The sequence below is a fragment of the Phycodurus eques genome, chromosome 14 (assembly GCF_024500275.1).
Source record: "Phycodurus eques isolate BA_2022a chromosome 14, UOR_Pequ_1.1, whole genome shotgun sequence".
Lineage (NCBI taxonomy): Eukaryota > Metazoa > Chordata > Actinopteri > Syngnathiformes > Syngnathidae > Phycodurus > Phycodurus eques.
Window position 1 is genome coordinate 10105382 of NC_084538.1, and position 23715 is coordinate 10129096.

Here is a 23715-nt window from a genome sequence, read left to right on the forward strand (position 1 = left end):
CTGGAATGTGATGACAAGGTACAACAAACTGGCGACTAGAAAGAATGAGACACAAATTTAAATGCAAGGGTTAATTTTTGTAGGACCGTCCCTGGCGCAGCAGCATCTGGCGGGCTCGCTCCCAGGTCCTCCTGCAACGTTTCACCAAGGTCAATGCCGCTGGAACTGTGGACTCTGGGGCTATGGCAGGAAATAGAGATGCTTGGTAACTATGCACAATGTGAAAAGGCGATAGACCAGTGGATGCAGAGGGGAGGGAATTGTGAGAGAATTCGACCCAAACCAGTTTCTGAGACCAGGATCGTGGCTCCTGTGAAGCGAGACATTGGAGCCCAGTCTCCAGGTCCTGGTTCAGCCTCTCGGTTTTTCCGTTGGTTTCAGGGTGAAACCCAGATGACAGACTGACGGTAGCACCTATGAGATTGCAAAACTCCTTCTAAAATTGCGAAATGAATTGGGCACCCCTATCGACTACCACATTTTTGGGGAAACCATGGAACTTGAATACCTGGTGTATCATTAACTCGGCAGTGTCTTTAGCTGAGGGGAGTTTCGGGAGTGCAATGAAGTGTGCCATTTTAGAGAACCTGTATACGACTGTGAGAATGGTGGCATTTCCTTTCGAAGCCGGTAATCCCGTCACAAGGTCTACGGAGATGTCTGACCAAGGACGTTGTGCTATTGGCAGGGGTCACAACTCCCCAGAAGGACGGCTACGAGAGGACTTGTTTGCAGCACATACCTGGCAAGCATTGACATAATTGGTAACATCCCTTCTAACATTGGGCCACCAAAAGCGCTGTTCGACCACAGATTGAGTCTTGGCAATGCCTGGGTGACATACAGTCTGGTTAGTGTGAGCCCAGTGGATGACTCTTCCTCTTAAGGTCGGAACCACATAAAGCCTGTTTTCAGGGCAATTTTCAGAGCTAAAAATGTTCTTCAGAGCCTACTTTACCGCAGTCTCAATGTCCCAAACAAAAGAAGAAACGAAACATGACTTGGGCAAAATGGTTTTAGGGTTGGACAAAGAATTCTCTGTGCAGAAAATGCACGATAAAGCATGTGGCTTACCAATTTTAGAACCAGGTCGGTAGGATAACGTGAATTTGAATCTAGTGAAAAACAGAGCCCATCTAGCCTGCCTCGCATTTAATCTCTTATCAGATTTAAGATATTCCAGGTTCTTGTGATCTGTCCACAGTAAAAACGGAGTATGTGCCCCTCTCTAGCAAAGCCACCTTGACTGCCAGCAGTTCACGGTCACCAATGTCATAATTTCTCTCGGCTGGGGTCAGTTTTTTGGAGAGATAAGTACAAGGATGTAATTTACCATCCTTGAGACATTCTGGGAGAGCACTGCTCCTATACCGGCATCAGACGCATCGACTTCTACCACAAACTGCTGTTTGAGATCTGGCATAGTGAGGATGGGAGCGGAGGTAAAGCTCAATTTAAGTTTCGGAAAAGCTGACTGACAAAGCGGGTTCCATGCAAAAGGTCTGTGTGGCGAGGTAAGATCATGCAAAGGCGAGGCTATAGAACTGAAATTTCTCATGAACTTTCTGTAGAAATTAGCAAACCCTAAGAACCTTTGTACGTCTTTGCGTGAGGTGGGAGTGGGCCAATTAGTCACGCCATCAACTTTGCAAGGTTCCATTTTGATTTCACCTGGAGCCAGTACGAACCCCAGAAAAGAAACGAACGCCTTGTGGAACTCACATTTCTCAGCCTTGACATATAGTTCATTCTGCAGTAACTGCTGCAACACAGAGCGGACATGAATGATGTGAGTCTCCTCATCCGGGGAGAATATCAAAATATCGTCCAAATATACAAAAACGTACAACATGTCACGCAGGACATCATTGACAAAGTTCTGGAAAACAGCTGGAGCCTTAGTTAGTCCAAAAGGCATCACCAAATACTCGTAATGTCCCGTTGGTGTGTTGAATGCAGTTTTCCATTCATCCCCCTCCCTTATCCTGACTAGATGATATTTCTTAAGTCTAGTTTGGTGAAAACCTTGGCTCCCTCCAGGAATTTAAAGGCGGTGGAGATGAGAGGAAGAGGGTACCTGTTTTTCACAGTTATGTCGTTGAGACCCCGGTAATCGATACAGGGTCGCAAAGTCTTGTCCTTCTTGTCCACAAAGAAAAATCCGGCTCCCGTAGGGGATGAAGATGGGCGAATAATCCCTGCTGCCAGTGATTCATCCACATAATCCTTCATAGCCTTGTGTTCCGGCCCTGAAAGAGAGAACAACCTCCCTCGTGGAGGTGTGGCTCCAGGCAGCAAGTCAACTGCACAGTCATAAGGTCTGTGGGGCGGAAGGGATTTGGCCTTGGACTTTGAAAAAACGTCTTTAATATCCTGGTAACAGGTGGGCATTTGGGATAAGTCAGGATCCCCAGATGGGGTCTGTGGATTGTCATTTGAAACATAGCCCTGAACATCACATGGAGGCTTGAAACAGTTCTGGGCGCAATTGCTACCCCATGACATAACCTGCCCAGAGGACCAGTCAATGTGGGGGTTATGTAATTTCAACCATGGGTTCCCTAAAATAAGGTCATAATTCATGGCGTCAAAAACATGGAAACTAATGCGTTCCTAGTGAGAATCAGGAAATGTCAAAGTGAGTGTCTGGGTGCGGTGAGTGATCTTGCCCATAAAACTGCCGTCTGCAGAATAGGTTTTGCGGTGGCGTTGTATTTGAAAGGTTCGAAGGTGCATCCGTCTAACGAGGAGGGAGTTGAGTAAGTTTGCATCAGAACCAGAGTCAATTAATACAGGTGTATACATTTCTTGATCAGGAGAGCATAGTGTCACTTTAGGAAGAACCCGGGTAGGGTCTTCCTTAATGAAATTTAGACTCACCGCTCCCGTGCCCTTGCTACCGGCACCGGCAACCTTGACGTGACAGTTACTCACGGAATGACTCAACTGCACGCAGTAGAAGCACCGCCCTTCCCTTAGCCGGCGTTGACGTTCCTCAGGGGAGAGACGGAACCTGCCCAGTTGGATGGGTTCATCTGTGGTGACGCTAGCCAGTGGATTGAGACCAGAAACAGGGGATCTGCCTTGGTTTGGACGGTCACTGAGCCTCGTCCTTCAAGTGCGCGGTGACGCAGCCCTCCACCGATCTCAGTCCAGCTTGCGATCCAAAAGCCTCGTCGATTTTTACGGCGAGAGCGATGAGAGTGTCCAAGTCGGTCGGCAGGTCTAGCGGGACCAAATGATCCTTGACGGCGGGGGATAGTCCTTGAAAAAATGCATCGAGCAGTGCCCTATTATTCCACTGACTCTCAGCTGCTAGAATGCGAAACTCAATCGCGTAGTCTGAAACCCTGCACTTGCCTTTTTGTAAGGTGACAAGGGAGCGAGCTGCCTCACGATCTGGTGTGGAAAACGGAAAAATTTACTCCATAGTCATTACGAAAAAAGCCCACGAATGACGTGCGGCGGAATTGCGGCTCCATTCAGCAGTAGCCCACACCTCCGCACGACCAGTCAGGTGGGAAAAGACGAAAGCGATATTTGCCCGCTCGGTGGGGAAGGCAGCTGCCTGGAGCTCAAAGTGGAGTTCACATTGAGTGATGAACGGTTTAATATTCCCAGAATCTCCAGAGAACCTCTCCGGTCGAGGGAGCTGTGGGCAGACAGCAGCGGAGGTGGCAGGTGGTTGCATGGTAACTGCTTCACATGAAAACATTGGTACAGTGGCTCTATCGGCTGTTGTACCAACTGGTTCCTTTTTCTGAATCATTTTCATAAGAACTTCAAACTGTGAGGCCACCGGTCTCATCATAGTGTCCAGATGCTCTGACAGTTCCTCTAGATGAAGGTGGAGGGAAGCAAGCTGCTCATCCTGCTTCGAGAGTCGTTGACCCTGTGCTTGAAGGGCTTTGCGCACCGGGTCTGAGTCTGCTGGGTCCATGTTATGGCCAGTTCATTCTGTCATGAACGGAACAGAGGATAGGACCCAAAAATTCACGACTCCAAAACAAATGGACAGTTTCAAAAAGAGAGGTTTAATATACGGGCAGAGGTCGGTACACAGGCAGGCAATCAAAAAAAAGGCAACAGTATCCAAAAACGTGAGGGAAAAAGGCGAGGTCGATAATCGGAACAGGGTCTAGTCTTACTGTGAGTCTGTGATGTGGAAACAAGGAATGCTGGAACGCAACGACAAGGTACAACGAACTGGCAACTAGAAAGAATGAGACACGAGGTTAAATGCAAGAGGTAATTAGGGTGAATGAGGCACAGGTGGTGAAGATACTCTCAGGAGCGGGTGTGCACGAGACAGGGGGAAAACAACAACCGGAACACACACCCATGACACAAGGAGAGTTTGCAACTGCAATGTAGTTACCAACAAACAGTTAGCCTAGTTAGAAATGCTAGTTAGAAATTTGGTTTAAGGAAGGGATGGGACTCGCATCGTCAGTGGCGATATGTGTGTAGTGTGCCGTGTGGCATATCTTGAATACACCACACACTTTAAGAGCAGTAACAGACATTACAGTACAAATTTTTTTTCCCTTGTCATGTATGGTTTCTCTCTCTCTCTCTCTCTCTCTCTCTCTCTCTCTCTCTCTAATAAAAGAGGTTCATATGTTAAAAAACTGTTTGTGCATACCCCGCTTAACTTAAACTCTACATAGACAATTATGACTAGGGACACGGTAAGGGGGAGAAAAGTGAAGACAATTCGACAAAAGGTCTACGACAGACAGGGGCCCTCAAAAAATATATTTGAAATTCTTGGCATTTAAGTGAAGGAGACCAAAGTGATTTCTTTTTTTCCCCACAGAGCCCCAAATCCATGCCAGCATCTCTGACTGTGACAAAAGACAAGAGTGATACTAATTGAATAGTAGTGTGTGTCTGCATGTCCTCAGGTGTATAATTCTTACATTGACTGTCTTCTTGTGAGTCAGAGTGACGAGGAAGCAGCTGATCTGACACGTCCCCCGGAAAACTGTCCAGAAGACCGTGGCAGTGACTGCAGACTGAGGAGAGAGACAGAGAGAGAGAGAGAGAGAGAAAGAGAGAGAGAGAGAGAGAGAGAGAGAGAGAAAATAAGGAAGTCAGAGCTCTTTCTAAACCATTATGACTATACCTGTATGTGAAAGAAACCTGACATGAGCACATAGTACTTTGCATAGCTTAACATCCAGTAGTTGCACTTTGTTAGTTAAAAAAGTAGCGACACGGTGGCCGACTGGTTAGAGCGTCAGCCTCACAGTTCTGAGGACCAGCCCCGCCTGTGTGGAGTTTGTATTTTCTCCCCGTGCCTGCGTGGGTCTTCTCCGGGCACTCCGGTTTCCTCCCACATCCCAAAAACATGCATGAATTGGAGACTCTAAATTGCCCGTAGGTGTGAATGTGAGTGCGAATGGTTGTTTGTTTATATGTGCCCTGCGATTGGCTGGCAACCAGTTCAGGGTGTTCCCCGTCTCCTGCCCGATGATAGCTGCAGCACGCCTGTGACCCTAGTGAGGAGAAGTGGCTCAGAAAATGGATGGATGGATGGATGGATGGATAGTTAAAAAAGTATATTTGGTAAAACAAGTTAACAGCTCGCCTCGCTATGACCCTGTAGCTCAAGGGTTAAATTACACCAATTCCATGCATGCATCTTCAAACTTAAACAGAATCTTAATCTAACAGTTCGCTGGCCTACTGTCGGATATGATAATGAATTAGTGATCATTGTAAACAAGTCAGGATTGCAGTTTACCAGGGAGAAAATCATGGAACCAATTACATGAGTTTGCATCATCACCTTCACGTTGCCTTTCTTATCAAATGCAGCGTGATATCAAATTAATCAGATTCAGTTGAAATGTAAAAAAAATAAAAAATCTCAAATATGTTAGTGGAGCAACATCTCCTGGATGCACTGGAAAGCTTCATCTGTGATGTATCCTGGAGTTCATTGGGTCTCACAGCATCGTGGACTCTCTCCCAGCAGTTACAGGGGTCAGTGCCCCTCTGACAATAAGTCTGGACGCCCCTTGTGCCCCCCAGTTAGCTAACTACGTATATGAACTACAATAGCGACCTACCAGATGGGTTGAATGCTTGCTTCTAGCTAGCATTAGTTAACCTTCCCACAACACAAAATAACACAAACTAAAGCAAGCCCATAACAGAAGCCTATTTTACAGTAATACCACGAGGCTCTCAGCAACTGACTTAAGCACCTGGCCATGGTGCCAGCGATAGCACCCATCTGCCAGAGGCCTTGGTCAGCTGCTATAGAGATGTTCTACTCTAATGAGCCTCTTCTAGAGCAAAGCGGGCAGGGGTGTATCTCACTCCTATCCTCAGCTATTCTCTGAAAAGCTCTCCTATTCACGTATTTTGTGCTCTTTCAGTGCTCTTTCTGTCACTGCTTCAGATGCACCGAAGCCCTGGCTAATACGAAAGTAGTAATTGGTGTTGTTCACATTAGCATGAAAATATGTTTTTAATAAATGTCAATAGGTACTCTAATTATTTTCACTTTTTACTGAATCAGCATCAACGCTTTTAAATCAATATCAAATCGAATTGAAAGAATCAATCGAATTGAAGCGCAACCTAAAGAATCGAAATTGAATTGAATCGTGAGCTTCTTAACAATACTCAGCCCTAGTAATAAGACTATAATATATTCTGACCATGCAGTGGTACATCAAGGTTCATACAAATCCAATTCCATTCACCACAGAAATGATTTTTTTGGTAAGGTGGATAATTATTTATGGCATAAATGTGTTGGTTGTCACCAATTTTCCGGGCCATTCATTGGAGTTATAAATCCCCAGAAACTCTCATAAACAGCTGACATAAGCGTATAAACTTGATAGTATACAATTCAGTGAGGCTTTATTGTTCTAAACATCATGTTGCTTGGAAGGTTGAGGACGAGTTGACGGAAGACTGGACGCCGCACGTGATATGGTTGACATTTAAGGAGCGTGACTGGCAAACCATGAAGACGACAATGGCATCGCTGTAGTTGACTGCAACATAAGCCCTTGCTACTGCCTCTGAACAGTCTCGTTACTGTGCGAAGACACCCCAGGGGCAAGGGCAAAAGGGGCAAGCATGTCTAATGAAATTATTTAATAAAAGCAGCCAGAGAGCTAACAAGGGGGTTAAGCTATTAAATGGTAGTTATGGATGTAGAATAAAATGAGCTATGGAGCCTTCTGAATCCAAAAAGCACGATGTCATTGTTTTAAAAAGAAATAAAAAAGAGGGGCATTCATTAAATATAAATACTGCATATCATAAAACACTTATGGGTTATTATTAACATTGAATGGCATCTGGAATCCCCCTAAAATCCCAAACAACTTGCTCCCACTACCACCCGCTGATCTTCTGCTTTGCCTTCAGAAAACGTGAAATGGAAAAAGTTAAGGAAATAATCACACTGGTTTGAGCCATTCAGCTGAACCACATTTCGAGCCTTTATCCTCTCATTGAACATGAAATAACAGGCTGCTTTGGGATGAATGTTATGGAAAGGTGGTTAGCCCCAAACTACCTAGCGGGGGCGAACATACTTGCATGGTTCTCATATGATTTCGTTCTGTTTGGCTCTGAGGTAAAACATACTGCTGGTCCTGACCACCAGTAAATTGCTCATCTTCACCACAGAGGATAATGTTCAGAAGATTGCGTTGTTGTTTTTTTTTTTGGTTGTTTTTTTTTAATCCGTGAGACATATGAGATTAATTTAGAGATTTGGAAGAAAATTCGTGTGGCTAATTGCCAGGCGTCAAACAAAGCTAGGTCATGTTGGGTTATATACTTTGCTAAAGAGACTGAACTTGCCGTACTTAGTGTTTTTCATTTAATTTTTTTTATATTTACGATCGCCACATTTTTTCAAACAAATATTTACTGTAATTATGACTTCACTACTGCAATTTATTTACAAATTTGGCATATGTCACCGCATTAATAGCAAGTTGTCAAAGATCTTGTTTGAACGTCTCATTATTAACCGGTTTGTTTACATTTACACTTGTGCGACAGGTGGGAATGTTGAATTCTTAGTTTGCCTCTTGTCACTTTCATAATGGCCAAAGTTTGACCCCAGAACAGTTTGTCAGTTACAATTTATCTCAACATAAAAAATGGTTCAGCGTCACAGAAAAGACTGCGTTCAACTGTACTTAAATACAGTATTTTGAGTTGAGGAAAGGATGACCAAATGTAAGGGGGCTCATCACCATTATTATGACATCATCACCTTGAGGACCCACACTTCAATTAATTTCTCTTCAGTCTGTCACAGTATGGCACTTGCGGGCAATTACAAGTACAGTCCTTAACATAATATCCTCAATGAAGTAGAACTACAAGGGCACAGCGAAATCAACCTTATTATATAGACTGAAGCCATACTTTGCTGTCTTTTTCTCTCCACCTGCTTAACATATCCCTGATACATAAAAATTCTGACAGGTCAAATCCCTGGCAATCCACTGCTGCTTAACTGAGCCGTCGTAAATTATAACTTCATCTGACAACTTTGCTGCATACTGCAAGTAAGCTCCCGGCAGAAATGGGTGCTTACATGTGAATTGACCAGGAAAAGGAAAACAAAACAAAACAAACAAACAAACAAAACAATAGTACAACACTACACGACACATAATGTTTTGGTATTATTGCAAATTTGTAGCGAAAGATTAGAGGCTTAATTCTATTCCTGTATTTGTAAATGGAGTGAGCAGTCTTTTAAGTGCAGATTTTTTTCCCCCTCTCTGGTATGTCCACATTTTGGGACTTATTGTCCCTGCAGTCATCGGCTGTTCGACATCTACATGTCAATCAGTACACAATGCCCCACTAATTGCTGGGTTTTGTCACCCAGTCTTCATACTTTCATTGGCAAGCCTCCAACTCATTGTTCATGCAGTTATTGGCCAGTCTCCAGACAAGGGCAGACTTACCATCAGGCAATTGCCTGGGCCCCCCCAAATAGCTCATAGGAACTGTTTTCTTCTATTCAAAGCAATTATTATTGTGTTACTCTTAATTGACACACTCAAAAACACATCCAAATGCTTAATCTATCATGATCGTATCTTCTGCCCCCATTCTCTTCTTACGCAATGGACTATTCTTCTGTCTTCTTAACACGCACGTCGCACAAAAACAAACAAGTTTAACCGGTTTATAGTAGCACATTATGTATTTTTTAAAAACCCAAATAGGGAAACTCAAATGTCAGCACATCTAATTTGTTTAGAAACAATATTGTAGCTCTTTTTTTTAAAATTTATTATTATTCTTTTTAAATCGCAGTTTCAAAGCTGTTCAATTATGTTTGCTTAGAACACTCTTTGTTGGTTTTCGCCACTTCTTCTTCGGTGTGGGCGGACTGTGGGCGTCGAGGCTGAGGTTTTTTTGGGTCTGGGCGATTCCAGGGGGGCCGGGGTGTTGGTCCTGGTTCCGGTTGGTTCTTGATGCCCAACCCTACTCACGACGGGTGCTTTACTTGGGCTCACTTTGTTTTTTGGTTTTTTTGGTGGCGGCTGGCTTCTGTGTTGGGCCCTGTTGGTGGCTGGGGCCCCCATGCTCTCCGGGGATGATGGGGGCAGTGGCGGTGGTGCGGCCCGCTGGATGGGGGACGGGGGTTCGGGGGTGGGGGGGCGGTGGTCGGATGCCCCTCCTCTTGGGACTGGTTGGGACACTTAGGTCGGGTTCGGGACCTCCCTGGGCCCTGGGTGGTCGGTGCCGTCCTCCTTGTTGGGTCCCCTGCTGAACGGGCTCGCTGACTCCCCCCCGATGGAGGGGCGGGATCACCTCAATGTGCCGCTCAGCAACTCCGTACAACAGTTGACTAACATGCATGTGATATGGTGTTCATTCACTAATAAGTTCGATTGAAACACTAAAGACTTGTGCTGGGAAAACTACTAACAACAAAGGTTATACTAACATATCAACTCACAGGTTCATACAGGTGTTTAGACACTAAAAAAAGAATCCTTCCGCACCACTCGACAGTAGCACTGCCTTGCTCATTTTCCCACATCCTGTCCTGCCCTTTTTTGTCCTCTCTTATCTGGTTCTCTTGGTTAGTTATTGCATGTCCTCACCGGGTCCGGGTTCGGGTGCCCGCCCCCAGTCTACAAATAACTGTTGAAATGTTACTTGTGTTCAGATATCTCGACTGTCTCACTATTGTTCTGCTGTGGTTTTCACGTCTCGTCCCCATGTCCACTCTGTCCGTCCCCTAAAATCCTTTTCTTTCAAGCTGCATTTTCAATAAACATCAGAATAATTAAAAAGTGTAAAAATAAGCAGAGGGAGTAATTCAAACTCTCCTGTCGCACAGCAAAACTTTTCCAGCACAAAGGCATACAGATCCACCATTCTGCAAGGCCATGCAGCTGAACAGGACAGGTTTTAAAAAAACTAACAAAACAAAACAAACAAAAAGAACACTCAGGGCAGTAACTTCCTTGTATCCATGCTAAACTAATAACTCAGGTAAATTGTGCAGTTTTTGAGCGATACTAAAGCCATGCAAGAGGGTAATAACTAATGTGAAAGCATATTAGTTTGGCAAGTAGAACAAATATATTTCTATTACAGCGCTTTCTCAGTGATGGAGCCTAGCTAACTACAGTAAATGATGCTGTTAAATGACATTGTCTGACTTGATCATGCACACACATTGGAATGTAACTAGCGTACTTCATGACATGCTCAACTTCTTATATTAAATATAGTCTGAGACGTAGCAAAGACAAATGTTAATATTCCCGCAGGCAGACACTTTTTCTAAAGAGGACAGAATAGCTTGGGGCCACTTGCTGAACAAGTTTACATGCAAGGGAGGGGGTTTAGGGCCCTGTCTTTAGTCTTTAGGGCCTTGTTCGAGACATAAGGGCAGCTGATAACATCACTTTGCAAAACTTGTCACTTCAGCTGCCAAAAATGTCTTCTTGCTCGTGCCAAATGACAAGTCTATTTTGGTTGAGTTGAGGGAGAAATCAGAAGATCAGTGATTCCAAATTTGGATGGCCCTTTAAAAGAGTAAATGTGCCAGTGTAATTTATATTTATGAAGATTTTGTGGCTTTATTCCAATGGAAAGTTCCATCAAAGCAATAACAGCCAGAGTCAATTGGCATGCTTTTCCTCTCTAATCCCACGAATGGTTGGCCTGATGTTTGCACACAATCTGTGCTCTACTTTACCCTTATTGTTGTTGAGGAAGCCCGTTAATATCAGCCTCCCAAGCATGCCAGGATGGATCTTGCTTTGTAAGCTTTTTCAAAATGCTTTTGTATTTGATTTGACTTGAATTTTGATTCAGGGGGAACTAATGAGTCTCATCCAAAACCTTAACTGATTAATCCTTTGTTTGAAGTCCCTGTAAAGTAAACATAAATGTTATAAATTTGACACACTACAGAGAAGAATGAAGAATCTATACCAAATGTGATTGATTAAAACTTTTTTTTTTCAAAATGTGATTGATTAAATCAATTAAAAATGAGATTGATTAAAAAAAAAGATTTTTTTTTTTTTTTCAAAAATCATTAAAAAAAAAAATAATAAAAAAATCACGTTGTTGTCTCCGCTCTCGAATGCTGTGGGCATATCCGTTAAATGCACTGAAACAAAGCACCGCACTATTGTTAACTTTCAATCAAATAGCAGAAATATTTCTCATTCCTAAGCATCCCTACATGTTTAAACCATGAAAATATATCCGATTGAAGCTTCCGGTGGCTGGAGTATATCCCACTGGGTCGTTGCGGGGCTTTCAACAGTTGAGTTTCACAAAAACATTTCCGTGGTAACCAGATACAGCCAGTCGGCGGTCCACACGCCACACTCTCTTATTTACTCTTCTTTTTGATCATTCCCTTCTTCTTTGACAAATGCACCCTGTTTTTGTTGTTTAATAAATATAATACAGTAGAGTATATTTTATGTTGCGTATTAAAACCATATCCAGGGCTTAAGTTTTTCCTTTGCAGCACGTCGGTCGATGTGAGGTACTTAATCACTTCGTGTGTGGCGAAGAGTTGCCTACTTGCGATGGTCCACTTCAGACACCTTCGGCTGCGTTGCTTGGTCTGCGGTGGGCCTAAATACAGTCCCCTCCAAAAGGTATTGGAACGGCAAGGTCAATTCCTTTGTTTTTGTTGTATATTGAAGACATTTGAGTTTCAGATCAAAAGATGAACAAAGTTCACTTTTATTTCATGGTATTTACATCAAATTCCACAACTCAGGACAGCACACCTTTTTTTTGAACCCACCCATTTTTCAAGTGAGCAAAAGTACTGTAACAGACATTATTAAATTCATTTAAAGTTAATAACATTTAATATTTGGTGGCATAATCCTGCATCAAGCCAGCGACCCATTGACTTCACCAAACTGTTGCATTCTTTATTTTAAAGGCTTTTCCAGGCCTTTACTGCAGCCTCATTCAATTCTTGCTTGTTTCCGGGGGTTTCTCCCTCCAGTCCCATCTTCTGGAGGTAAAATGCATGCTCTATTGGGTTAAGGTCCGGTGATTAACTTGGCCAATCTAAGACCGTCCACTTTTCCCCCCTGATAATGTCATGATACTAATCAAATCAATTTAAGATTGAAACCAAATGCAGAATGACACGGCGGGATTAGATTAGAATTAACCCTAAACCCTAACACCGGAGAGACTATGTATCCTGGCTGGCCTGGGAATGCCCCGGGCTTTCCCCGGAAGAGCTGGTTGAAGTGGCTGGGGAGAGGGAAATCTGGGCATCCCTGCTAAAGCTACTGCCGCCACGACCTGACCTCGGATAAATGGAGAAAATGGATTGATGGATGGATGGATGGATGGACTCAACTGGCTGCAGCTTGACTTTAGTTAACAGTTAAAATGTGCCTAACCCTAACCTAATGCAGTTGTTTGTGACAACCATTGCTTTTTGTGTGTGCGTGAATCTGTGCGTGCGTGCGCGCATGTGAGAGTTTGTGGTCCCACGTCTATGACATTGAGCTATGATAAGAAACAGCAGCACAAGATAAATTAATACAGTAAACATTTAATTCAAGGTGACTCAGAACAAGTACTGCGAGCTGACATGTTGTTATTAGAAACTAAAAGCTCAGAGGCATGGTGACGGGCCCTCTTTACATTAATGTGATACTTTTTACATGTTCATCAAGGTGGCTTAAATTTATAACACAGGAGTGAATGTCAAGTGCTTGGCCATCATATATCAAGCGTCTCAACAAAAGAGCGGAAGAGAATAGCAGAATCACTTTTGCAAATCTATCCATCCATTTTCTATTTTACTTTTCCACATTAGGGTAGCGGGTGAACTCGAGCCTATCCCGGCTGACTTTGGGCGACAGGCAGGGTACACAATGGGCAGGTCGCAAGTTAATTGAAAGGCATGCATATCAAATGCAAAACTTAAAACACATCTGGGAGCAATTTATATGAAAAAAAGGGGAACCAACAAATAAGTAAAATTTGAGTACTCTTTATAGAAATTGTCAAGTCCAAGTCAACATTATACAACTTGACTGATGAAAAAAAATTTCACTAACATCAAACAGACACAAAAAACTTGCCACTTGTTGCCAAATACAAATCATTGCAAAGAAAATTCACACTTGCGATGCTGTCTCCATGGCAACTTGCATGACACGGCAGTGAAAGGATAGTGACATATGGCAGGAGCACAGCAAGACAATGTCAGACAGGCACACTAATTATTCCAAAAGCACCACAGTAACGATAACAAAGCAAAACACTATTTTGCAATACAATGACTTAGGGTTGGGCATCATTTGAACTTGAGCAATTCCGGTTCCGGTTCTTCATTTCGATTCCGGGGCCAAACGATTCTCAATTCCGATTCTTTTAGGGGGATGGGTCAAAAACGTTTGCCTGGTTTAAATAAAGGGTTTCCAAATTATGAACATCCATTTTCTTAGCAGCTTGCGGCAGAAACTACAGTAAACATTTGACTCGGGGTTCTTTAAAAACAGTATAAATATCAATGCATTGTGATGTAAAGTTGCTAGTGTGACCTTTGGTGAAGTATTAGCGCAATGTTAAGCTTGTAATGCAAGTGTTTCTACTTTCTTTCCAGTATGGTAAAGTAATTTATATTTTATTTTTGTGTCCGTAATCAGCTCTTACGTTGGTTTGAAGACTAAAATAAACGCTAAAAACCATCAGTGCAAGACTGCAACCCACTGTTCAACTTGTAAGGTGTTGGCATAGGCGTATTTTATTGTTTCACTCACCCAATTGACTTGACTGAAGTTCCATGCGGTTGTAGGCTAAGGCTCGGAGCGCCAGGGAGCGCGTCAGGCTTCTACACATCATGAAAGATTCTTTTGCACAATATAATTTTAATCCAAGTGTTGCACTGAGGTGACTGGTCATTAATTTTAACATAGTTAAGACACACTTTTGTCCGCCGCTGCCGGTGGGCACAAGCATGTCTTCGTGCGCGTACTTCTTCGTTGGTTTTCGCCGCTTCTTCTTCGGTGTCGGCAAACTGTAGGCATCGAAACTGGGAACCGAAATATTTTAATTTGAACGATTCCAGGAGAACCGGAATGTTAATCCCGGTTCAAATCATTTCACGATTTTCGATGCCCAACCCTGCAATGACTGCACACTACTATAGTAAATGAAATGGAAGTTTTCAAGACAGACATCCTTCAAATTTCACAATTCGGCAAAACTTTTGGGAATGGCGCAAAACTTTGAGCGTTTTGCCTGCCGTCAGGCATAATGTTTTTCAATTGTACCCCCCCCCCCCCCCACACACACACACAAAACAACTCAATAGAAATGAGGCAGGCAAACAAACAAATGTGGGGAAAAAAATCCAGACACTCTTTTTACAGTCCACTGGTGCAACTTTGTATGATTAAGCAGTTATGTTGAACAATACAATGCAGTGGTCTATGCAAATGTCACCAATTACTACTACGTTTGGGAAAGCTGCAGGAGTTTTGTAGGCATTAATTGTGATAGCCAACAATGGCCTGACATCCCCTCATAGAGCCAACAGCATCGTCCGTGACAGTCGCGCATACCACCATTATGTCTTTGAGGCTGGATTTACACTGCATGGTTCACGTGACACAATTTGGATTTTTTGCTCTCAAGTGGTACAATTGGGACATGTGTCATGGCAGCATAAAGGGAAAAAATACATTGATACTGATCTCTTCCGATCAGTATCAGGCCTCAATCAAATGTGGCTGAAAATCCAATATGTATCGGATAACTGCCAATTAGTTTGTGGCGTGAATGCGCATATTGGATATACAGTAAACCCGTCAATGCGACTTTGATGTCATCAAAATACACAGATTGTACAAATTAGTCAACTCTTCACTGTCAGTGAATAAAGATTATTATAAAGCGTTCAGCGGCACGGTTTACGACTGGCTAGAGCGTCAGCCTCACAGTTCTGAGGACCTCATTTAGAGCCCGTCTATAATGAAAGTAAATGTCTTCAAATTTGGCACACCACAGAGAAGAGAACGAGGCACTCTAAAGCAGCCATGCCAGCCTGAAGCCCCTGTCCACAAGCTGGCTGTCACATCCAAATTTCCCCCACCACCACATTCTCTATGTGATGTACACGCACTCACGGTTGGCAACCAAGCGCTCTAAAGCGGCCATGCCAACACGTAGCCCCGGTCCACATGCTGGCTGTTACATTTGATTATTACCCCCCGCTCTTCTGTCTTCTGTCTCCCCATGACGTGTGCGCACTAACAGGCAACAATGAGGCGCTCTAAGGCGGCCACACCAGTGGACTACAACCCCAATTCCAATTAACTTGGGACGCTGTGTTAAACATAAATAGAAACAGAATACAATGATTTGCAAATCATGTTTGACCTATATTTAATTGAATACACAACAAAGACAAGATATTTAATGTTCAAACTGATAAACTTGATTGTTTTTAGCAAATAATCATTAAATTAGAATTTTATGGCTGCAACACGTTCCAAAAAAGCTGGGACAGGGTCATGTTTACAACTGTGTTACATCACCTTTTCTTTTAACAACATTCAATAAACGTTTGGGAACTGAGGACAGTAATTGTTGAAGCTTTGTAGGTGGAATTCGTTCCCATTCTTGCTTGATGTAAAGCTTCAGCTGTTAAATAGTCCGGGGTCTCCGTTGTCGTATTTTACGCCTCATAATGTGCCACACATTTTCAATGAGAGACAGGTCTGGACTGCAGGCAGGCCAGTCTAGTACCTGCACTCTTTTACTACGAAGCCACGCTGTTATAACACGTGCAGAATGTGGTTTGGCATTGTCTTGCTGAAATAAGCAGGGGCGTCCATGAAAAAGACATTGCTTGGATGGCAGCATATGTTTCTCCAAAACCTGTATGTACCTTTCAGCATTAATGGTGCCTTCACAGATAAGTAAGTTACCCATGCCATTGGCACGAACACAGCTCCATACAATCACAAATGCTGGCTTTTGAACTTTGCGTCCATAACAGTCCGGACGGTTCTTTTCCTCTTTGGCCCGGAGGACACGACGTCCACAATTTCCAAAAACAATTCTAAATTTGGACTCATCGGACCACAGAACACTTTTCCACTTTGCATCAGTCAATCTTAGATGTGTACGGCCCAGAGAAGCCAGCGGCGTTTCTGGGTGTTTCAAAATACCTTATGCTTTTCATAATGGAGTTTTAAGTTGCACTTACGGATGTAGCGCCGAACTGTATTTACTGACATTGGTTTTCTGAAGTGTTCCTGAGCCCATGTGGTGATATCCTTTACACATTGATGTCGGTTTTTGATGCAGTGCCGCCTGAGGGACCAAAGGTCACGGGCATTCAATGTTGGTTTTCAGCCTTGCCGCTTGCATGCAGTGATTTCTCCAGATTCTCTGAACCTTTTGATGATATTATGGACCGTAGATGACGAAATCCCTAAATTCCTTGCAATTGTACGTTGAGGAACATTGTCCTTAAACTGTTCAACTATTTTCTCACGCACTTGTTCACAATGAGGTGAACCTTGCCCCATCTTTGCTTCTGAATGAGTGAGCAATTCAGGGATCTCCTTTAACCCAACCATGGCACCCACATGTTCCCAATTAGCCCCTTTTCACCTGTGGGATGTTCCAAACAGGTGTTTGATGAACATTCCTCATCTTTCTCAGTCTTTTTTGCCACCTGTCCCAGCTTTTTTGGAATGTGTTGCAGCCATAAAACTCTAAGTGAATGATTATTTGCGAAAAATAAAGTTCATCAGTTTGAACATTAAATATCTTTTCTCTGTATTGTATTCAATTAAATATAGGTTGAACATGTTTTGCAAACCAATGTATTCTGTTTTTATTTATGTTTAACACAACGTCCCAACTTCATTGGAATTGGGTTTGTGTTATTGTTTGATTGAATCTGTGTTGTTACTGGCTGGTGTTTAAGTTTTTGGAGTTATTTACGTGTAATTTGGGCATCTACGCTTATGGGGTTTTCCATGTCTACAGTCAATGTAAAACAGAAATTTGCCACTTGGACCTGCATTGTAAACCCAGCCCATGTCTGGTTCTGAAGTTTGACCAGAACATCACTGTGACCAATCAATGTCCACGGCATGTCCCAAGTATGAGTAACTGCTTGCGATTCAGCATGCATGAAAGAGCGTGTCTACTTCCTATTTTACACAACAAACCAATAGCCTCCACAGTAGCCTCCACCTTGGCGACTTTTGCCTTCACGTGATGCAGCGATGAACTGACTTGCACTCGAGTCTTGTGATACATCATGCGGCTGTGGAGCCCTCAACATTGGCCACTTTGTTAGCATCTTGTGTATAGGTGCTTCCTGATGAAAACAGGTGATGTTTTCATTGTGCATTGCTAAGTCACTCCAGAGAGTCTTAAGTTACGATATTAGAAACATTTTTTGGTTGTTCCACAAGCCTTGTTCAATGTAATGTATTATGTGCTTGAGTCAAAAAGGATGGCAGAAAGTTCATCTGTCTTCAGAAGTTCTATCCCCCCTGCCAATTGTTAGCAGGCTTCAATGAACACATCAGCCATCAACACTGCAACACCTTGTATAACTGGGACTAACATGAGGCCTCAAGCAATTATCTCATCTAATTTACTGAAGACATCAATGAATTGTTAGATTTGCTGCTTGATGAAAAGGAAAACAATACCCAACAAGTGGTTGTGGCATTGAATTGGCAGTAAAATGCTTGCTTTTCTTGGCAGAATAATGCCAACAATTCAGCTTAGCACAATATAAAAGATCAAGATTTGCACAAAAGGCAGGATATCCCCTTAACTGGTCAACAAATAACCACAGGGCACATAGAGACAAACAACCAAAACTGCTATGGGCAATTTAGTCTGAAGTGGGGTACACAGATATCTGCCTTACAGTTCTGAAGTTAGGGGTTTGAATCTCATCTCAGGCCTTCCCGTTTGGAGTTTGCGTGCTCTCCCCATGCTTGGCAGGGTTTTCTCCTGGTACTATTCCCACATTCCAAAAACCTATTAGGTTCAGTGAAGACTAAATTGTCCATTGGTGTTAATGTGAGTGTGAATGGTTTTCTAAATGTGCCCTGAGATTGGCTAGTGACGAGTGCAGGGTGTGCCTTGCTTCTCTCCAAAAGTCAACTGGGATAGACTCAACTGAGGAAAGGCCAAAATGGAAATCGATGCATGCGTTTTGTTGGTTTTCTCTACATACATTTTAGACTTTTTAAAATACATTTTCATATGGGCAAATAAATAATCATTTACATTTCAACATAATACAAGCCCAAATGCAACCAAGGCGATGAACTAATCACAAAGTCCAATGTAAAGGAAAGAAAAAAAAGAACAATCAAGACAGGACTGCAACACTTTTGTCTGAAATTGAAATTGTGCCCTCAAGTATTCTTCAGCCGTCAGAACTGCTTGCTTTTCATGCTTTGTTCCTAAAGACCAGAATAAAGAAAAGGTCCTTCAACTGCATGACTCACGTGGGGAGCAACACACCTCCCTGCTAGCTCAAATGTCCGTGGAGTAGATGGCCAAATGATGCCTCGGAAGCGCATCTTTCATCTGCAACATAAAGCTGGCTCTCATCCAGCCACTTTGCGGGCTCGCTTTTGCTGCTGCTGCTGCTTTAGGAGCAACACTGCTATACAGCGTGAAAGTGAGCGCGGAGGAAGCGACCGGGACAGCTCGACGCTGAGAGGACGAGGCAGCTAGTTAATGCAAAGTCATCCAATTCATGCAAAGTAGGGACACATGCTCCACTTTGAAAAGATAAAGCTTGGTTATAACATTACAAATGAGCACCATATTGGATATGGGGCAGTGCAATGTCTGAGGAATAACGATTGTACAACACAGACAAGTATACAGAAATATGGTACACGCTTGACTTTCTTTGACGTTTCTATTTTTTTCATGAAACACAGGGCTATGACTGGATGAATGCTATGACTGGATGAATGCGCAACGACAGCTGCAAAACGCCAGCAATTTAACAAGATTGTGGTCAATTTATGTCACTGACAAAAAGTAATAATCTTACAACAATGATAATAGAGTCATCATATTATGGTAATCCCCACATATTTGTCTCGTGGTGAGCACGTCTGCCTCACAGTTTAAAGATTTGGTTTGGTACCGTATATGTGGGTGGATTTCTGTGTAATGAAATTACCGTTAGTGGCGAGTCCGCAGCTGCCACGGTTGTTCGGTGAATGAGTCTCTCATTCGGTTAGCTAAATGTCAACATCGGTATCTGGTTTGAGTCTTCTTACTGGAATCCGGGGGGAAACCGAAGCACCTGGAGAAATCCCAAGCAAGCAGGGAGAGAGCTGCAAACTCCACACAGGAAGGCTGGAGCTGACATTTGAACCCTGAACCTCAGAACTGTGAGGCAGATGTGCTAACCACTAGTTCTGCCCCCTGCATAATTCCTTTGAATTAACTACTCACTAAGAATTTGTTTGATTGTGTGGAATTTTTTGTTGATTAATTATGTCTCGAGGCCATTGGCTCAACTTGTGAGCTGTCTAAAAAAAAAAAAAAATGATGTCGACTATGGCATTGATTCTCAAAGTGTGGTACGAGGACCACTAGTGATATGTGAAAGAATCACTGCCCGAGTACAGTTCAGTTGTATTTCACTTTTTTTTGTTTGTTTAACAGACCGTTTGCATTTAATCTGAGTTGTTTTATCCTTTTATCAAGGAATAATATTTAGCTAATAATTTGAATTTCATCATTTAAGTTCCATTGAGCTGAATGGTGAGTGTGTGCGCCACGAGCATTAATGACATTTCATCTGAGCGTGTCAACGGTTGGCTCGAGTGTCACTGGTGCTCAGCAGTCATTCAAAACAAGGTATTAGCAGAACGATGTGCTATTGAAAGTGGATGCACTCAACTGTCACACAACTACACATTCTCCGTCATTGACTGTGAGTCCCCGCCGGTTCCGATGTCGGAAAGCATTAATGGGAGGTATTATGGGTCCCTATTGTGAGAAGAGAAGAGAATATTTTCATGTATGGTTGAATGTTCTCACAATAAGGACATTCATCCTTGATACCACTTATCCTCATTAGGGTTGTGGGTGTGCTGGAGTCTAACCCAGCAGATTTCGCGCATGAGGAGGGGTACATCCTGTAGTGGATGCCAGTTAATCGCAGGCAATAACGACATACCGGGCAAAATTCAAACAAGGCGATGTGAGGCTTTTTCAGTCTGATTTTCAACTATGTCATAGCATGATATTTAAATGACTTCAAATCAATTTGTTTTACGAGGCAAAAATTAATGAATTGACCCTTGACAAAAGTGTCTGCTATGACTGGCTAGCTGGTATCATCAGAACTCGACTTCTTTACTTCTTTAGCAGGCAAAAATGTTGAGACACTTTACATTGCCCTCTGCTAGTTTCTGCCAAATAGCGCAGTGCCATTTTGCTATTTTTAATACAACTGGGAGCAAACTAGCGATATCGCTGCTGTCAAGCGCGATGCAAAAGGAGCAGAAGAATTATAAAGAGCAAACTGAACTTCAACCAAGGCGAACTAAACAGACATCCATCATTATTGTTAACGGAGGCCTGACACAGCGGTGTACTGACACAAAATAGCAGGAAGTTGCAGTTGGACTTCTTGTTGCTTGTTAAAATATCAGTATCATATTTTACATTTCTCAAAAGATGCAAAAAAATAAAAAATAAATAAACTACTGATTGTGTTACTTTTAATAGTCTAATGTTGGGGTGCCTAAATTTAAATATCACATTCTTGGTGTTCTGTGTTGTTTATCATTAGTTTATGTTCATCATACTCTACTGTATGTCTATGTTATATGGCAACATCTGATGGTTTTTACTTTACTAGTATCTTGAGCTGTGCCCTGCAGTACTTTTGTTGGAGCTCGGGTGGCGCTTGGTGCCCCTCTCGCCCTCTTTCTCTCTCCCTTCCCCTCTCTCTTCACAGTAATCAGCACCTCCTCGGCCGCACACCTGTCACCAATCAGCCTTCATTACCACCTGCATTAAAACCTACCAGATCCCGTAAATCCTCAGCAGAGTATTAGCGTTCTGCGGTACAACGGCTCTCAAACGTGCACGTAAGCTACGCCAGTCTTAGATATCTTTCTGACCTCCGTGTTCTTCCTTCTCCTCAGTGTTCCTCCCGTGTTCCCTGCCGTGCTGTCCTCCTCCGCCATGCCACCAAGCCATCCACCTGCTCACGCCACCGCCCGCCACACGTTCCCCGTCACGGCGACCTGCCAATACGCCCCAAGGATCCACCTTAATATCCTCTTCAATAAACCTTTCACCACAAACTTCTCAGCCTCCGCTTGCTTCTGGGTCTAGTTATAATCAGATCGTGACAGAATATTCTCGCCACAGCATGCCAGCAACCCCAGAGGCGTTACAACATGCATTCGCCCTCCAAGGGGCCCGTATAGGGAGACAGGACAAGGATCTGCAAGAGATCATGGCATCCTTACATTCCCTGGCGTAGCAAGTCTCCCGCATTACTTCGAAAATGCAATCAGAACATCTTCCTGGAAGTAATCCTTCCGAGCCCGCAGCCTCTGAGCCACCCCGCCCCCCTTACAAAGAACCTCATGTCCCTCCGCCCGAGCCCTAGTCTGGGGGCTTAGGTGCTTGTAGCCAAATCCTCCTAAATTGCTCCCTAGTTTTCAACCTATAACCGTTAAGTTATCCCACTGAATAATCAAAGGTCACGTTTGTTACTAACATTCTCCGCGGCAAAGCAGCTAAATGGGCAACCGCGTTATGGCACAACTCCTGCTCGGTACTCCAGTCATTTGATTCGACTGTGTATTTATTGCAGTAAATCCGGCCACTTCATTGCCACATCCCCCTTACGCCCAAAAGACAAGGCTCACCACAACCCGTGAGCACCGTGGTGAACAGAATTACTGCTTCCCCAAGCTCTTCCTCCCGTATGACCGTTCCCGCTTGCATTCTTGGTCCCGCTCACAATCCGCCCATAGTTGCCCTCATTGATTCTGGAGCAGACGACAATTTCATTTATGAAGGACTGGCACATCAGCTCCAACTCGCTCTCCAACGACTCCGTTTCCCAAGAAAGTTACAGCTCTGGTGGGCGAGTCATATCTCCTGTCACCCAACAAACATTTCCATTCACACTGTTTATTTCTGGAAATCATCGTGAAGACATTCCTCTTTGTGTCATCCCTTCCCCTGAGGCTCCACTATTGCTCGGAATTCCCTGGCTCAAAAAAACATAACCCCGCCATAGACTGGACGCACTTGTCGATGACTGGATGGAGCCCTCACTGCCATTCACACTGCCTGCTCTCTGCCATACCGCCCTTCTGTAAAACACCACCATCCGCCACACCTGTTGACCTCTCCCAGGTACCTGAGGAATATTATGATCTCTCCCCTGTTTTCGGCAAAGACCTGGCTCACTGGGCCCTTTTCTTGAGCTGATTTAATTTCAACCTCTCCTTCCGACCTGGATCCCGCAACAGCAAAACCTGACACCCTGTCTTGCATATACTCACCCAGCCCTACAGAACATGAAACTATCCTCCCCTCCTCCTGGTTCGTTGGGTCAGCCAGCTTGTCTTCCGGGTACCACCCACAGACCAACGGCCAGACGGAGCGGGCGAATCAGTCTCTGGAATCAGCTCTTCGCTGTGTTGCCTCACGCAACCCAATCTCCTGGAGCTCATTCCTCCCATGGATTGAGTACACCCACAACTCCCTCACCAGGTCCGCTACCGGTATGTCTCCGTCCATGGCCTGCTACGGTTGCCAACCTCCGTCATTTAAGGAACAGGAGCATGCGGTGTAAGTTCCTGCGGTAAGGGATCACCTAAAAAGGGTCCAGTCCGTTTGGAAGGATATCAGGGCGGCCTTGGTCTGGTCTGCAGAGACAAATAAACGGCTCGCGGACCTTTGTCGTTCCCCGACGCCTGAGTACAAGGTAGATCAGATTTGTCGATGTGAGGCCCAGGGGGAGGGGTTACCAGTACCGGGTAGACAGGGAGGGGTATAGTCCGGAGGAGCGCTCCTGAAGTTCCCGAAAGCTAACCCTTCACGACTCCCTTCTTTCGGACTTTTACGCGGCTCACCCGGCGAAGCCAGGCAGGACGCGTCCGTTGAGAGGGGGGTATTGTCATGAGCTACGCCCTGCAG

General features: G+C 43.8%; 1 protein-coding gene across 2 annotated transcripts in view; it reads right to left on the reverse strand.

The window, feature by feature from the left end:
- ltk (leukocyte receptor tyrosine kinase) overlaps positions 1–23715 on the reverse strand; it is a 75870-nt gene that overhangs the window by 49849 nt on the left and 2306 nt on the right. For both annotated transcript variants that reach the window (XR_009769841.1, XM_061697192.1), the window contains exon 2: positions 4923–5018. Coding sequence is in view for 1 of the 2 variants with exons in the window: in XM_061697192.1 (XP_061553176.1) it covers positions 4923–5018 (96 nt within the window). In the remaining variant the exon portion in view is untranslated. The remainder of the gene's footprint in view (positions 1–4922; positions 5019–23715) is intronic.